The sequence below is a fragment of the Chinchilla lanigera genome, unplaced genomic scaffold (genome assembly GCF_000276665.1).
Source record: "Chinchilla lanigera isolate Chin_1 unplaced genomic scaffold, ChiLan1.0 scaffold00005, whole genome shotgun sequence".
Classification (NCBI taxonomy): Eukaryota; Metazoa; Chordata; class Mammalia; order Rodentia; family Chinchillidae; genus Chinchilla; species Chinchilla lanigera.
Window position 1 is genome coordinate 12,836,586 of NW_004955406.1, and position 15,463 is coordinate 12,852,048.

The 15,463-nt window shown below is 36.3% G+C and overlaps 1 protein-coding gene across 5 annotated transcripts in view; it reads left to right on the forward strand.

Annotated features, from left to right (window-relative positions):
* Dnm3 (dynamin 3) overlaps window positions 1-15,463 on the forward strand; it is a 535,700-nt gene that overhangs the window by 491,103 nt on the left and 29,134 nt on the right. For all 5 annotated transcript variants that reach the window (XM_005374853.2, XM_005374856.2, XM_005374854.2 and 2 more), the window contains one exon: window positions 8,166-8,330. In XM_005374853.2, the coding sequence (XP_005374910.1) occupies window positions 8,166-8,330 (165 nt within the window). The remainder of the gene's footprint in view (window positions 1-8,165; window positions 8,331-15,463) is intronic.

The following is a 15,463-nucleotide window of genomic DNA, read 5'->3' on the forward strand; positions in this document are numbered from 1 at the left end:
GGTAATACAATAACACCAGATCAGTGTAGTAATGGTATTCCTTAAGAATTGGCTGAACATCTTTTTAGTCCTACAGTTTTTCCCTTTTTGCTGAAATTAAGTATGGATTTGCTACCAAACACTAGATATTTACACACCTGTGATATGAAACAAAGGATTCAAAGTCTAAACAGAGTGTTTAAGGTTCTGAATCTTAGGTGTAGTGTTCAAATGTTTGTTTCACTCACAGTAAACCAGGAAAGATGAATATGGGGAGTTGTAAGAAAAAACATTCAGACTGAGAGTAGTTTCTTGTCATGCTATGAAACAGCAAGAAGGCTCTCACAAGATACATGGATCCCTGTAGTCTTAAACTTCCACACTTCCAGAACTGGCAGAAATAAATATTTTTCCTTATAAATTTCCCAGTCTCATATATTCTGTTATAGTGGCAGGAAAACAAGAGAACATTAAATTACCTACTATTTTAACATCTATAGGGAAACTGTGTATGAGTGAGTATTCTCCAGAGAACCAGACCAATAGCATGTGTGTATATGTCAAACAAGCTCGAATATAAGAAACTGACTCATAATTACAGAGGCTAGCAAGTCCAAAATCTGCAAGGTGGGCAGTCAGATTGGAGCCTCAAGAAAGTCAGTATTCCAGCTAGAGGCCAAAGGAATATGTTGTGGACTAGGAAAAGCTGCTGCTTCAAAGGAAGACAGAAGACAGTCCACTCCACTACTGGAGAATTCTTTTGCTCCGAGAAGGCTGGTCATTTTGTTCTGGCCTTCAAATGATTGAGGCCCATTCACACTATGGAGGCCAGTCTACTTACTCAGACTCCACAAATTTAAAAGATAATCACAAATTTAGAAGTTAATCTCATTCAGTAACACCCACAATTAATAACTCCAACCCCCAAAGTATATGACCAAGTACGTGAGATCCCATTGTCCAGACAATTTAATGCATAAAATTAACTATAACAGACTATTTTTGTATTTACCCTTATGTCATCTGTTCTCATCCTCTGAAGGTTTTTCTCTGGGAAATGCTCTAGTTTTTCTTTTTCTATTCCAATGAAATGGGTTGTTGTTGTTCTTTTCTTACTAAAAAATTTAAGGATATATGTATTAGTTGGTTCTGATTCCAATTCTTTGTTAAGAAGAGGACTCTCTTTATAGCAAAATTAAATTTTAAATAAACATGAATAATTCTCCCAATAGCCTATACTTCAAAAATAATGTTAACACTTTCAAAGTCACTGGTATAATCTAAAACCAAAAATGATGGCAGGAGCGGTTATTTTTAAAAGAAATCTTGTAAACTAATTTGTTCCAACTTGTTACTTTATGGTAAGTTCAGTGTAGAGATCGAGATTTTCCCAAGATAAATAGGCACAATTTTAAAAAAGAAGTAAGATTGTTTAAAAGTGTTCTATATTATGCTTTAAATACTTAACATATGAATTTTTCATGTTGTTGAACTTATCTGATAAAACTGTAGCAGCCTTCAGATAGATTAAAGCTAGACTGGAATTATTTCTAGGAGAAGCCCAGAATAAGGTATGGATTTTCAGATTTTTCTAAAAATCCACACATTCACTGTTTTTACAACTTACAGATTAAAATAATTATTTTATGCATCTTCAATGCAAATGTAATTGTATGAGGCTGTCAGTGAAATTACAACATCCTTTATTCACCCAAATTTCATTATTTATTACTGTCTTCTTCTAAGTTTTTTTATTATAAATTTAGACATATGCTGCTACCAAACAGAAATAAATGAGTTGAAAAGAAAAAGACAGCTACATTCAGAATCAAGCTTTTTTTGTTGATATTTTTAATCCAGTAGTCATCTTGAAAATTCTTGCTGATGTCTAATGGTTTATTAAAAGGAAGAGTTAATGCTTAAATTTTTTTTTACAAATTTTGCATGCTTATATCTGGTAATCTGAACAACTAATTTGAAGACAACAATATGCAGTACAACAATCATTGGTGAATTCCTACCATCTTGTCTAGTGAAGCTCTGTATCATTTCTAATTTTTTATATTACTTTTTATTCTCTTTAATGGTTTGATCAGTTTTGCATTCTTGCATCTGGTAATCTGAGCAACTTAGTTGAAGATAACAATATGTAATATAACAACCACTATTAATTCCTACCACTCTGGTTTGAAACCTTGTATCATTTTTATTGGTTTTGCTTTGTTTTGTTCTTGTCTATGCTGTTAGTTATTTTTTATTATTCTCTTTAAAATAAAAAAAAGAGAATTCTGAGGCTTGTCTTATGGCAGCTTTATTTCACCTTAATCTAGCATAGCTTTGTAATGTTGGCTATGATGCTACTGAGAGGTCAAAGGACATTAAAAGTTATAAGCAAAATAAAAAGTTATTAACAGGTAAAAGAGAAGAAAGAAGGAAGCATTAAAATGAACAGAGCGTAAACACAAAAGTTTGACCCAGCCTTTTCATTTAACCCATTGTTAATCCCCAAGATAACCTGGTTCAGCTTAGGCTCAGTGATTTCTCCTGTTTTATGGGTGTTTCTTGAAAAGGCATCTCCCCTTCGCTGGCCAGCATTTTGACTCTAATCACAATTCAAACCTTTCACATCCTTTTCATTAATCAAAATGCAATACCGGATGCAGGCACTTATCCTACCCATGCCAAAAAGAGGCTCTCCGCAGAGAACTTAGTTCTAAGAATCCCAGAAATTGCCATATTTCCCTGTAACACCACCACACATCTAGAAACACCAGCACACATCTGGATCTCCATCACTCAGCTCCCTTCAGTAACAAAATCCCAGAACTTCAGAAATGGCCCGTGTTGGGTTTTTTTTTAAATTTATCCCACAGTATTTATGAAGCTTCTGCTATATGTGGGCAGTGTAATGAGTACTAGAAATAAAAATAACAAGTATGTTTCCTCAGTATCCATCTTTATTTTTGAAATCCCACTCTGCTTCTAAAAGCCATTCCAAGCATTTCCATCTATAAAGTCTCCCTGTGGTCCACTAGGCACTGAACTTGCTTAGTGCATCTTCGGACTCACTAACTCCCCTCCCTTTGTGCCCTTCCTGTTTCATGAGCTCACAAGCAAGGCCTTTGCTTTTCAGACTGCCTTTGAATCTTTCACAGTATACGTTGGACACTAAATATTGGAATTGATCAGTGAAATACCTGTCACAGAGTGCCAGATGACAACCTAGAAAACCCTCAAAGGCCTTCTGGGGCATCATTCTCATGTAGTTTTTTGCACAGTTGGTTGCTTAATTTCTAGCCTCAACAAATTGTAAGCAAACAGTTGGGAGTGGAGAGTGGTTTTAGGTGAAAACGTTCTCAGTTATTTGGACCTCCAAAATTCGAAGGTGCATTACCATGGTAACAATGTTTTCATAGTGATGAGATTCACTAAGAAGTCAAATGATATTTTTATTCTTTAAGATAGAGAATTATGTAGTAAGAACACATAGAAAGGGATCAGAATTAGTTATCTAGAAAAATAACTTGTATAACTGTGTAAATGACTTCCAGTGCTTTCCATTGGAGAGAAGAGACCCGGCAAATCCCCCATTGGCTCTGTAGTATTGTTAAGCTCATACGATTGGGAAGATATTTTGTTTCTATTATCCCAGAGTTAAAGAGTTGAAGTCAGCAGCTTTATTTCAATAGTTCCCGAGGTCCTCAAATAAACTGATGATATAATTAAGAGATAGTTCTTACTAAGGGAAGAGAGGAGGTGTTTCAGTCAGGTCCAGAACTTTTATAAGGAATGCTTCAAGACTTAGTGAAAAGTATTTCTTATACAACACTTTCATTCCCCCACCTGTTATTGTAAACTTTTAAGAAAAAACTCTTAAATTAAAATTTTCTAGAATGGTCTGTTTCTTAAATAATTTCTTAAGAGTTATAATTTTGGTAAGTACATTTCAGTGTTTCACATTTACACTATTGTTTTGTAATTGCTTAAATTGAATTAGATTTCTCAAAAGCTACTTAGAAAAAAATTTCAGCAAGGCTTGCCTATTGTATTTTTCAGAAGAAAGCTGGGTTTTACATTATTCACATTTTGTAAACAGCTTCAATGAACCTGCACATAAAAGGTTAAATGTTTGCAGGCCATTCTTTTTTTTTTTGCTTCAAAGATCAGAGACAAATTACTATTTTTATTTTACATTCCCTTGATGAGGATAATGATAAACATCTGTCACTTTAGTGCCTTGCAAAGAATCCTATTGCAATCATAATTTAAACAAAGGAAAAATACAGTCACGCACAGCATACATTCACAAAAGAATGGCAGAGAATTTGGTTAGAGCTGGGATTAGAGAAAAGCGAACTTAGGCTCTCTGCTGCTGCTCACTTAAAGGAAAATTTTCATCTATACACACTTTCACATTTTCCTTACTTATCTTCGACATTATTGCTTCTTTCTAAAATCAGAAATCAAATTTATGTTCCAAATTCTGTGACTCCCTCACATGTCCACTCTGTTATCAAAATAGTTAAGATTTACATGTGTCTGTATGTGTACTAGTATATCCAAAGGCTAAAGAGAGCTTTAGGTTGTTTTACTGAGCATTTTGGAGTATCTCAATTTTTTTCTTGTTTACTTTGAGAAGTAAACAAGTGTGCTTTATTCACTCTGACACTTTGCTTACTAAGTGCTTCTGATTTCAAAATGCAAAACTCAGTATCTTTTGCACATTTTGTTGTGCAGAAAAGTAAAGCAAGTCTAAATGTTAATAATAGTATAAAATGAAGACATTCAGTGTTTCTACATGAAAATATGAATGGTGATATAATTTTTCTGGTGTTTCATCATACTCCTAAAGGTTTATTTAATATTTGCAATTTGTCCCACTTTTCTCTTCTAGCTCAATAATTTATTTCTTACAAATATCAGTACTTCAATGATTTATTTTTCATATTCATTATTTTATAGATAAAACTGATGATATATTATGAATGTTTCATATCTACTTTTATAACACTAAACAGAAAAAGAAATTTAATTTAAAATTATATTAATTTTACGTGTGTTGAACAAATATCAGTTCTCAGAGCTTCGATATGCTCTTCTATAGAGTGACAGTAACAAAGTTCCCTATGATTGTGGTGCAGATCTATCAGCATGGCACCTGAAATACAGTAAGTGCTCATAAGTATTCCCAGAGGAAGTAGTAGGTTGATGTTGAAATGCTCTCACCCCCTACTGCTAAATATAATAGCAAAATCCACAAGAGACTAACTGAGTTGTATTGTAGTCATTATGGAAGTTTGTTTTGCTCCATATAGAAAAGATTTTCAGCTTCGTAAATTCAGCTTTGTTCTCATGCATACGTATAGTTTCATAATCATTTTCTCATCCTCATTATTATCACGTAGTGGTGAACCCTAACTAATCAACCTAAGATTTCTCTGTTTCTGTACTAAGTAGGCATTCCTACTTTGGTATACCCATTTTTAGTTTTAATGCCTCACACTCCTCTACACAAGGTCTGTGCTAGTTGCTGAGAAAGAAGAGCTACACAAGATCCAATCTACAGTCTAGCACAGGAGAAGCGTAGAATTAAGCCGGATGTTAAAAAATAAAAGTAGGTGTGCAAGAGGAGTACTTGAAGATCTAAGGGTCACCAGGGGCTTACATAGAAGAGGTTACAGTGGAACAGGCTTGAGACATGAGCTGTCTTCATAGATTAGGGCAGAGTAGTGGGCAGAAAGGGCCATAGGCAAGGAGTTGCTTGTAAAAGACATAGGCGTACAGAATATAAATGTGTAGCTTGGCCTTTTTTAAAGGTTTAAATTGGAAATGTTTTATCTCCATTTTTTTCACCTCAGATGTCCATAATGTGTGTTGAGAGTCAGCAGCTCTCAATTCATCCATGGATATTCCGTAAAGAAAGGAACTAACAGTTATTGAGGCCTTCTGTTGGGTTATTTCATATACATCATCTCAGTCAGCTGCCTCAGCTTTTCCAGATAAGGGTATTCCCAGTTTAAAGATGTAGAAGCTGAGTCTTAGTCATGCTAGGTAACTGAATGTACAAATTTAAATCTGAAGATTTGACCTTCAGATACAATACCCTTAAAACAACATGGCAATTACCATGGACTGACTAGGGCTATGGTTACAGTTAGGGTTGGGGTTAGGGTTAGGGTTAGGATTAGGGTTAGGGCTAGGGTTAGGGTTAGGGTTAGGCTTTTATTGTAGAATAGTATACATTTGCAGGCTTGGTGCGGTATTTATACCTCAGAAAATATTTGGAAACATGACTGAATTTCTTTCATGGCTGACTTTCCCTCCATCATTTCATCTTTTTTCGCCCTGGTTTTTGTTCATTTATTTTACATCATATTGTATTTATATCATAAATTAATAGCAAATCTAAAGAATTATGGAAGAACTACTTTCATCAGAGACCATTTTTTTTTTTTTTATTTTAAGGATAAAAGGAGGGAAACATTAACAGACATACAACATTTTACAACATATCACAAGCACAATACAGACAATACAGAGTTACAAACAAAGTGGTAGGGAATTAACAATGGTGGTTGTATTACATATTGATATCTTCAAAGTGGCTTCTCATCAAAACAGATATAGACATGCAATACTGGTCAACCAAAGACTCATTGACAGTTTCTTTCAGCATAGAAACAGCAGATAGAAGAACAACCATGTTATCTATCCTGTATATACATACATACAAAATTTCTCCTTCTTTCCCTTCTCTTTTCCCACATCCCAGAAGCCCTTTACTCTTCGGTGGTTTCCTATCAGAGACCATTTTTAAAGAAATTAAATAAAAAAATCATCTGTCACTTTGAATTTTTTAATCTTCTTTCTCTTTTGCTGCTGTAGCAGGTGATCCCTCAGTTATGTCCTATGCTATTAACCTTGCAGGTTCATATCATGCTCTCAGGACTAAAATATGACAGTTAATTTTTACAGTGAGCACACATTGTTAAGCATTCAATATTTCTTTACAAAACCTATAGAAATGTTGTAAATTTCTATCTTCGTTGGTTTCGGTCTTGTGACTTATGAATATACCGTTCACGTATGCATATTGCTTCAAAGGAAAGGCTCATCATTTATAGACACTGTGAAGTTGTTTAGCATAGTGCTTTGCCTAGAACTGATTGGATGATTGAAAATCTGGCAGAGCAAAGTATGTGTGTTTCCAAAGAAAGGTACTTCATGTCCACATTGGAAACAATAAATTATTTCTCTTTGTTACATTCGTAATTAAACCTCTCTAAATACTAAAAGGTAGCCAAACCACTAAATATCGGTATCATGTTTGGGGGCTTAGATGCTTCAACCTGACTTTAAATGGAGACCATTTGTTCCAAACTGATTTCAATGCCAAGCCAATAGGTCATCCCTTAATGATGAAGATGCCATTCCAGCCCAGCCTCTGGTGGATAAGCCAAAATTAATTAATTCAAGTTCTATGATATAGAAAACAGATGCGCCCCTTGTATTGCACAAATAAATTCTTTGTGTATAGATGTGCTCCGTTTTAGTCAAAGAATAACAAGTTGGAAGCTGACATGGTAAGTTTTCACAATGGAGCCAGCCTTTCAGAGTGATGACAGAAGCATGAATTTACATAACAAATTCCAGCAAATGCATAGAAGGATGAATTATCTTCTGTATCTCTTACTTTGGCTCTAGGCCAGTCTTCAGAGATTTAGTTTTGAATCAAGGCTGATCCAATCCAGAGCAGACCTAGAAGTGCCAGAATAGCATCAAGGTTATTTCTAATCTATGGAATCCCTGGAGACTCCTCCCAGAGGTTTACATCTGCATCATATGTTTGGATTCAGTTCTTTGGCCAGTTTGCAAATGGCTTAAGATTAGATTGTTCTCTAGAGGTCTGTTGTTAGGTACACTGTTATTTGGTTACACGTTTCAACATTTATTCAGACATAGAATACTTCCTTTTGCTAGAACATGGTAGGCTAAAAGTAGAACAAAACTGAAGGATCTTGATCTCTTTTCAGAATTAATTGGTGGGAGATAAGGTAAACATATTACAGTATAATGGAGTACACTCAAAGTATGCTAAGCAAAAGTTGATCATTTCATGTCTGGCGTGTTTTCCTTCTGAGCAAACATGAGATAATCCATGTTTCATTTTGTTTCCTCTCTGTTAGACTGAAAATGATGAGAATGGCCAAACAGAAAATTTTTCCATGGATCCACAACTAGAGAGGCAAGTGGAGACCATTCGCAACCTCGTGGACTCCTACATGTCTATTATCAACAAATGCATCCGAGATTTAATTCCTAAAACTATAATGCACCTTATGATCAATAATGTAAGTGATTACAAATTATCTCCTTAACTTGTAACCCATTCAAGTGTAGAAACTGAGCACATTTGCTTGAGTGTCTTTGTGATAACTGGATAACTGAAATACCTGGGTTTATAATTTTTCCTTTACAAGTGGTGACTGATCGATGAAAGAAAATTCAGGAGAGAAAGCAGGACTTCTAGCTAAAGTACCTAGGTGTGCTTCATTGGCTATTTTCTAGAAGGGTGTGAATTTGCTGATAATAAAGCAGAGTAAAAATATTATATTCATGGTCATGGTATAAGTTAACTTCAAATCCAACAACTCATGGTCATGGTATAAGTTAATTTCAAAGCCAGCAATAAAGTCAGATGTCCTGGCTCCTAGATCTTGAGATTAAAGGCAAAAGATATACTTTATCCTACACATACATATATACACTATTAATATGATTTTCATTCTGTATAAACTTTAAAATGCTATTTTAACTTGAGAAAGGGCGTCTTGCCTTATTCCCTTGACTATAAAGTCAGGTTTGTTTTAAGGATGATATAACCACAAATCTCAAAGTATCCTGCTATACTAGCAATAGACAAATTGATATTTTCCAGAATCATTCCTTTTTCATTTATCTGTAGCTCTCTGGATGTGATACTTAAATTAAGTGGTCTGGTTTGGTTCTTTTGGTAGTTGACTTTTCAAAGTACGAATAAAACTACAAGCTATTAGAGAAATTATCTTTTAGATAAGAAGGCTATACTGTGCTGTTTTATAACAGCCTTTTCTGAATCTTCACATGTAAAATATCATTAATTTTTCCCAGTTATTATCTAAGGACGTTGTTTTATTTAAACCACCAATATATTATGAACATTGCCTGTAAGAAATCAAAATCAGATGGTAAAATAGTGAAAAAGCCCCAAACTAGAATTCAGGAGTAACCTGGCTCTTACCCTAATTCTGCTACAGATTCTGTTGACCTAAAGTGAGTCATTTAACCCTGTACATGTCAGTTTCCCTGTACATGACAGTTTACATGTCAGTACGTAAACTACTGATCATAGTAAGTGTGTCCGACTTGGCGATTTGTTGCAGAAGATAGTATGTATGACAGTTACTGTGGGAAATATAAGTGTAAGAAATCAATGTGGTCGTCTATTTAAGAATCATGAATAAGGGCTAGGGATATAACTCAGTGGCATAAGTGCCTGCCTGGCAAGCGCAAGGTCCTGAGTTCAATTCCTGGTGCCACAGGGAAAACAAAACAAAACAAATAAAAAAAAAAAAAACCATGAATAGCTCTTATCCATACATTGAGATTGACTTCAGAATTTTACTTGCAAGTATAGCTATCCATTTATTGTCCGTGATTTCTACATTTCTTAATTCTAAGAAGCCTTAAACATGTGAACAACCTTGTTTTTTTAATACCCTTCCCCTCCTCTTCCCTTCCCCCATCTCTAGTAAGTTGTTTTGAACTATTTTTGTAGACATTTCATGTATTTGAGCAAGGTTAACAGAATGCTTTGAGGTCTAAGCACAGGTAAACAATAAATTGGAAATGTGGGAACTATGAATGGTACTGTTATTCTTGATCAGTGGTCTGTTGTGTGGACTGAAGCATATCTTTTAACCACTCTGAGCTGAAGTCAGTGACCTCTACAGTTTTATTTAGTCACAACACCGAGGTACCTCAGAGATCTGTCAGAGAATATAATAAATGCGGCTGTAAGCCGTTTAGAAAAATCTAAAGCACTAAACAAATAGTCTGTGTATTTTTTAAATTACCCTCTTAGCTTTGGTTAAATGAATTCAGGTTGTTTTGCTGTGGTATATCCAGGCATTTGCTTATTTAAACATTTGCCTGATTAAGGATCATTTATCTTTTCACTGTTTTACCAAGAGTCATTAGTACTGCCATCAGTTCAAATGCTGCTTTGCCCTGCGCTATATTAAATCATCAGCACAGGAAATAGCACTTCCTGTCTATAGCTGTTCAGAGTAGCTTGACACAAATTAGTTAAAAGGGGGAAAAAAAAATCCTATTGTAAATCTATCCTACTTTCACCGTCTCAAGAAAAACACACCACGTACCCATACATACAAAGAAATGTAGGAGTAATTTCCCTCGCTCCTAACTGTTGTGTTGTTTTCTTTAATGAAATGGCTAAACCCCCACCTCCAGAATATTGTCCTTGGCAGTAAAGCTCTGCTAGTCGTCTTGAGAGAGACCTCACAGAAGAGTCATGAGAAAGGAGACTTCAATTAAGATCTGGTCTCCAAGGCCAAACCTTGAAACAGAGATTAATAGGAATGTGGTGGAGGTAAAAGTGCTACGTGAGGCTTGAATTTTTGTGACATTAGTTACTTCTGTTTGAAATGTAAACTTTTGTTTCTATCAGACATTTGTTTTACATATGTAGAATAACTGCTTTTCTTGAGAATTATATCTGTTTTTCACTATACATGTAAGATTTTTATGTATAACATACATTATATATTTTAAATTAAATGTGTAATTTCTGTATCTGTGAAAAGATGTCTCTCTTTAAAAATGTTCTCACATTCTCACAACCCAAAACTGTGTGTCGGACAGAATGCCAACCTTTTGTTCATTCCACATGTAAGAACAAGAAGGCACATAGCAGACACCCAGCACTGGGCCATTCAGATGTGCCAGTGTTTTTATTTCACTTAAGGTGAAGCTATCTTCAACTAGAAAACTGATAGTTTGACTTCTAACTCTGAATTCCACCCACCAAACTGAGCTGCTTCTATAAATGGCTTTGGTATTCCTCCAGAACCAATAAATACCTAAAATGAGGTTCTCTATTTCTTCCTGCTCAACCAGAAACAGACTATGGCCTTTCCTCTTTGAAATGGGAAAGGCTGCCTTGCCTTCTGCAAAGGAATATGCTTCAGCCAACTTTCATAAAGTTCCGAATTCGGTGGACAGTTTCCTTTGAAAGTTTACATTAAGGGCTCTGCCACTCAGGTCTCCATATGGAATTGTTTAAGAAGTTGAAAGCCAAGCAATAAATGCCTTGCCTCAGACATACTGTAAGCCTTTGTCTACTGAAACATAGCAGCTGTTTCATTACTTAAACATACCAGGTAATAGCAGCACAAAGAAACCCCATGTTTAGGAGAGGCCGCAGTTATGGACAAGCTATAGTTCAAGCAGCAAAGCTTTGTGCAGGACCTTAAAGCCAGCACACACAAAGCACTCCACGCAAGCCCGCTGCATGCAAGCCTTGCCTCTGCAGCTTGCCCCACCAGCAGTTCCCCACCAGCTGAGGTGGCGAAGTGGCAGGTTTGAATCCCTCTGACCACCACCCCACTGGACACCCATTATTTTCCTCAGCTTATAAATGAAGACACTAGGGCTCTGAGATGTTAAATGACTTGCACAAGCCCACACAGCCGGGGGTGGCAGAGTCTAGACTGAGACGCAGGCCTGCTCACTCCAGCCTGATGCTGTCTGCACGTCGTCTGCATGCTGACACCAGCTAATGCGTATGGTAGGATTGGCAACACTAAAGTTCAGTCCTTGCAAAGTGGAGGGTCACCCCCCTACCCCCCACAGACTATAGCCACAGAGTTATGTTCCCAGAGGGTTAATTTTACTTGAAGATCTAATTAGGATTTGTTTGAATATGAAAACAATGTTTTAAATCTGAAAGCATTGTGTCTCCTATTCAAATAAACTCAGAGAATACAGAATCAAATGTAAAAGCTTTTATGGATTCTTTTTAAAAACCAGATATGAAACCTGGAGGCATTTCACACTCAGAATGCCGGCAAGCAGCAGCCGGACCCCTGGAGGTCCACATTCCCTCTCCTGGGCCATTGACACTGGGTGGAAAATTGGTAACAGGTGCCCTAGTTTCAAAACTTACTGTAGCTTTAATGTGTATGAAGTAAAGTGTTATTTTAAATGGTCATTATTTGAGTGGAAAATATATCTTAAATACCAGGCCTTTATTCTGGTATTTAGACCATTGATCTGTTTCCACAGCCCAAGAATTCAGCACTCTGCTTAAGAAAAAGATTACGACCAAGACCTCCAGACCCCTCTCACCCGCCTCCTGCCTTCACCCCCTCGAAGGCAATAGTCCCCTGATTGATTTCTGAACCCATGGCTAGTTTTACCCGTTTATGAACTTTGGAATCACAGCATATGTGTCTTTTTGTGTCTAACTTCTTCTGCCTAATGTTATGCTTGTGAGTAACTGGAGATTACTTGTGAAGAAGGAAAACTTGCCTCGGTCATTAGCAGAGCTAAATCCCTAGGGGAAAGACAGAAGCCTTAAGTAGTTCTAGGAAAATTGTGAGATCTAAAATTCCAATCAGGACCCTATCCTTAAAACTAATTAAAATTGAACTTTGGAGTGCAAGTGTCTATGTGTCATGTGAATGAGAGATCATGGTGCACCGTAAAGCAATCCTGTGTAGAAACAAAGAGATTTTAAGGAAATGATCTCCCTGGCAACTGAACTATACAAAAATCCTCAAAATGTCTCTTCTGTTGGTAAAGCCATTAAAACGATCTCAGTCATAACAAAGAAGCTGGTTTAAAATCCAAATATATCATAGGTTGCTAGAGAAGGGTTAAAGCAAGGAAGAGGAAAACATGTGGAACATTTTTAATGACCTCGCATTCCTTTACACTGAGCAGTGTGGTATGGTGTGGTAATGCCTGTTTATCTAGCCTGGAGAGTTTGAGCTGGAACAAGGTTTCATATGTGAGAATTTTTGCAAACCATACAAAGATGTAGAGGTTATAAGGTGTTATAATTAAAAGCATAAAGATTGTTTCGAATCTCACATCCAAGTATAATCAGTTTGTTATGGCCTGTGAGGTATTTTCTAAATGCTATCACCTACAAGGGATCCACTTGACCTCTAGTTGTCTTGCAGAATCCTTGATTTAAGGACTTGTAACACTGACACATACAAACTGCTCAGAAAGTCCCTGAAGTATCTGACAACCCCCCAAATGCCCACATCAAATCTTTATTCCAAACTCTGGCAATATCATCACAGGCTGTCAAAAGGACAGAGTCTTTCTAAAATTTTGCTTAAATGCAAAATACTTAACTACATCACTCGATAGCTATATTATTGCAATAGCTTTCTGTTGTTCTCCTTCCTCTACATACCGATGCCAATTTAGTCTATAAAAAGCGAAAACAACTTTTGTTTATTGAGCACTAACTGTATGCTAGGCACCTTATATTCGTTCACAGTGCTTAAGGAAGCTACTACAGCCATCCCTATCTTACAAATAAAGAACCTGGGGCTGGGGATTTAGCTCAGCGGCAAAGCGCCTGCCTGGCAAGCGCAAGGTCGTGAGTTCGGTTCCCGGTACCGGAGAAAAACCAAAAAAAAACCAAAAAAAAAAAAAAAAAACAAATAAAGAACCTGAGCCTCAAAGATAAGTATCAGAGCTAGGATGCAAATCCAGGTCAGTCTCATTCCAAAGCCTGTGTTCTTTACCCATGTGAGGTGTTGCTGATTTTTCTCATGTTATTAACACCATATTATTTCAGGTCACCGCCAAAGATTTTGTGTATAGCAAGTAGGCAAGTTTTAGTGTATAACATTTGGGTGTGGAAGATTCAAGACAAGTCTTTGATCAGAATGCTGAAATAGCCCTTTACTATTTTATTTCATGGTTCCACAATTGATTCTCAATTCAGATCTGCTTTAAATCTATTCTTGGAAGAATCTTCTTTTAAACTGTATTTAATAGAACCTAAGCTACAGTCCAGCAAGATGTAAAACTTCAAAAGAGCTAACTCAACTGTTGGTCAATGCCAGGAAAATTGCCTGGCTTTGAGTATTAAGTTGCAATATGTTTCCAAATGCATGCGCACACCCAACAGTAGAAGGTTTGTGTGTGTCCATGCCTCCCTGGGCACCTGCAACTGGATTTAGAAGTGAATATATCTTCAATGAGGGTAATAAAATATTCCTAAAGCCAAACTGACTGCCATTCTTCTAAATCTGACTTTCTTTTGTGATATTCGACTTTCTATTCTTACATTCAGCCAAATGTCAATACTTGGGTTATCTTCATTCCTTTCTTCCTTGCCCTGCATGAACAAATAGCACCCAGTCCAGTCAGTTTTTCCTTTATAATGTCATTTACAAGTATACCTCTCTTCCATTCCACTGCATCATTGCTAACTCCCATTAATCGTCTACAGTAGCCTCCTATGAACTTTTCTCCTACCCTTCCTAATTCTTTTCAATCCCATCTGGATTAAGTCTCCTAAAACTCTCTCTTATTGTTTCATGTACTTGCTTAAAGACTTACCACCATTCCCCACTGCTGAGTGCATAAAGTTCAAACCTTCCTTAGCATTCAAGTCCTCTCCATTGTGCCAAATTGATCTTCCACAAACTATTGTAACTATCAGAAACCTTGTACCCCACCAGAGAGTTCTCTGAATACACACTGTGTATTAGGTTGCTTCCACACTTGAATCACTCTTGGCTCACCAAAATACAAAAAGAATGCAGGAACACTTTTCATTTTGCAACTATGATGCTGTGAAGTTAACCAAACTTTTAATTAGAATTATTTACATGTTTTAATATCCTTAAAAAATAATGAAACTATGTGTTTTAGACTCATATCGTCTCTGAGTTACAAATTTAACTACAACACAGAAGTCTAGAGCATCTGACAGGTCTCTATTGTCTCTCTGGACTTAAAACAATCAAATACACTGGCTTTTCGCCTTTTTTGAAAATATTAAGTGACTCTAGATAACATTTAGGTGTTTCATGTAACAGCTGTTACATTTTCACTTTTTGATAAATCAACTTTTTTTTACAAATCAACGTGCATATATACATCTATAAAGAGAGATTCTATATTTAATAAATATCTACTTATGGGTGCTACTTCTACTTTTGAGAGAGCATTAAAACTCAGTGTCTTGCAGTTTCCCAGTGATTTTGTAAACACTGTCTGAGGAACTGAGAATCCCCAGGAATGCAAAACATGTGTTACTACACAGGTTTTTTTTTTTTTTTTTTTTTCGGTCACCATCTTCTACTGAAAGTATTTCTCTCACCTAGTGGTTCCTTCCCTCTCCTGTACACCAGGGAGTCTCAGACCACACTATGGGGACAGCCAACCGGCC